Source organism: Phacochoerus africanus, chromosome 1 (assembly GCF_016906955.1).
Source record: "Phacochoerus africanus isolate WHEZ1 chromosome 1, ROS_Pafr_v1, whole genome shotgun sequence".
Lineage (NCBI taxonomy): Eukaryota > Metazoa > Chordata > Mammalia > Artiodactyla > Suidae > Phacochoerus > Phacochoerus africanus.
The window spans coordinates 242,086,732-242,088,857 of record NC_062544.1 but is presented as its reverse complement, the minus strand read 5'-3'; the positions used below and the strand labels follow the sequence as shown (position 1 = coordinate 242,088,857).

General features: G+C 34.1%; 1 protein-coding gene across 1 annotated transcript; it reads left to right on the top strand.

Annotated features, from left to right (window-relative positions):
• The first annotated feature begins 331 nt into the window (after nt 1–331).
• On the top strand, nt 332–1,300 carry LOC125113413 (olfactory receptor 5H8-like). The gene has a single exon (XM_047756103.1). The coding sequence runs from the start codon at nt 371–373 to the stop codon at nt 1,298–1,300; it is 930 nt and encodes a 309-aa protein (XP_047612059.1). The 5' UTR covers nt 332–370.
• The last annotated feature ends 826 nt before the right edge of the window (nt 1,301–2,126 follow it).

Below are 2,126 nucleotides of genomic sequence, written 5' to 3'. Positions count from 1 at the left end.
TGTAGCGTCAATTCATGTTATAATCCAGGTCCTTCTAACATCTTTCCTTTGATGATACATGCATGTTGAAACAAGATTTATTTACCCCCTTCAGTATTTTCACCATAAATTTTCTCATGTTCAGAATGTCTTTTTTCTCCCTTATATACGTTCATGGCTGTATATATTTTGAACTAAAATAATTGCATTTTTCCAACATAACTTCCTCAAAACTTCTCATCTATTTTAGTAAGATTAGATAAAATAATGACATTCAGGCTATGGTATGGTTTGATTTGTATTACCCTTACTGAATTTTCTTTTTTAAATTATAGCTAGATATTCACTTTCCATTTATTGCATTGTATTTCAGAGGCCATTTATTAAGCACATGGAAACAAAAAATGCAACAGAACTGACAGAGTTTGTTCTCACGGGACTTAAGTATCAGTCAGAGTGGCAAATCCCCCTGTTCCTGCTCTTCTTGATGATATACCTCATCACTCTCATTGGAAACATTGGTCTGATTGCTCTCATCTGCAATGACCCTCACCTTCATATTCCCATGTACTTATTCCTTGGGAACTTGGCCTTTGTGGATACTTGGTTATCATCCACAGTGACCCCCAACATGCTGGTCAATTTCTTTTCCAAGAGTAAAATGATCTCCCTTTCTGAATGTAAGATACAATTTTTTTCCTTTGCAATCTGTGTAACCACAGAATGTCTTCTGTTGGCAACTATGGCATATGATCGCTATGTGGCCATATGCAAACCATTACTGTATCCAGTGATTATGACCAATAGACTATGTATCCAGCTGTTAATTTTATCTTTTTTAGGTGGCCTTTTCCATGCCATACTTCATAATACTTTTTTATTCAGATTAACCTTTTGTGATTCTATCATCATACATCACTTTTACTGTGACATTATACCACTGTTTAAGATTTCCTGTACTGACCCTTCCATTAACTATATGATGGTATTCATCTTTGCTGGGATAATCCAGGCATTCACTATTTCCATTGTTCTTGTCTCCTATACATCTGTTCTCTTTACAATCTTAAAAAATAGGTCTCTACAAGGCATAAAGAAAGCCTTCTCCACCTGTGGAGCCCACCTCCTATCTGTCTCTTTATACTATGGGCCTCTTCTTTTCATGTATGTGCTGCCTGGATCTGCACAAGAAAATGATCAAGATATGATGGACTCTCTATTTTACACTGTCATAATTCCTTTCTTAAATCCAATTATCTATAGCCTGAGAAACAAGAAAGTTGTAGATTCACTGACAAGAATGTTAAAGAGAAGTGCTTAGATTTCATACTAATATTTGTTCTTTTTTTCATTAAAACAACACAAAATTGTTCAGATTCAATGTTGCTATGTGTTGATGATTGTTCAAAGTGTTTGCATGTGTCATCGCCTTATTTTTTTAATGATTTATGATGGCAGTACCTAATAAATTCCTTAAAACTACTGCGTATCTTTTTTTATAACATACTAAAATAATTTCAGCACAAACAAGAAAGAAAATATTTTACAATCTCATATGTTATTCAACATGGCTGTATAAATGGATGAAGTACTGAAGTAGTGCTTTTCCTCTGAACGGGACTTGTTTGTGATATGTTTGATATTTCTACAGCCACGTAGCCAAGAGATTTATTCTGGTAGCCATGAAAATGTCCACATGATTTAGGGCAAGGTAAATTTTACTTCTTGGGATCAACTCCACAGCACAGAGAGAAATAAACAGTGACATGAGAGATAAAACAATGAGGAAGAGCTATAAAGTAAAAGATGCTCTCAGCTTAGTGCTATTTTTAGAGAACAAGAATGAGGGGAATTGCCTCTTTCTGTATATGACTTTTAAAAAAATCCTTTTTAGCTGCATTTGTATGCTGCATGTCAACCTGAAAAATGTCACTAAATATAAACCTTACAGATTAGAATGAGGGTTTAATTTGGAGAGGCATAGAGAAGAAGAAAGAAATGGCAGCATGGGGGAAAATGTGTAAGTCTCTTAGATAAAAAATGAAGCTAATAAGATAAATCAGTAAAATGTAAAGCTTATTAGAATGTATGGTTAAGAATAATTAGCTGTAAATACACATTACCGAAGTTCAAACAATGTTAAGATG

Excerpts from the sequence above, each read along its gene's own strand:
- LOC125113413 (XM_047756103.1), top strand. The coding sequence starts at position 371 with ATGGAAACAAAAAATGCAACAGAACTGACAGAGTTTGTTCTCACGGGA.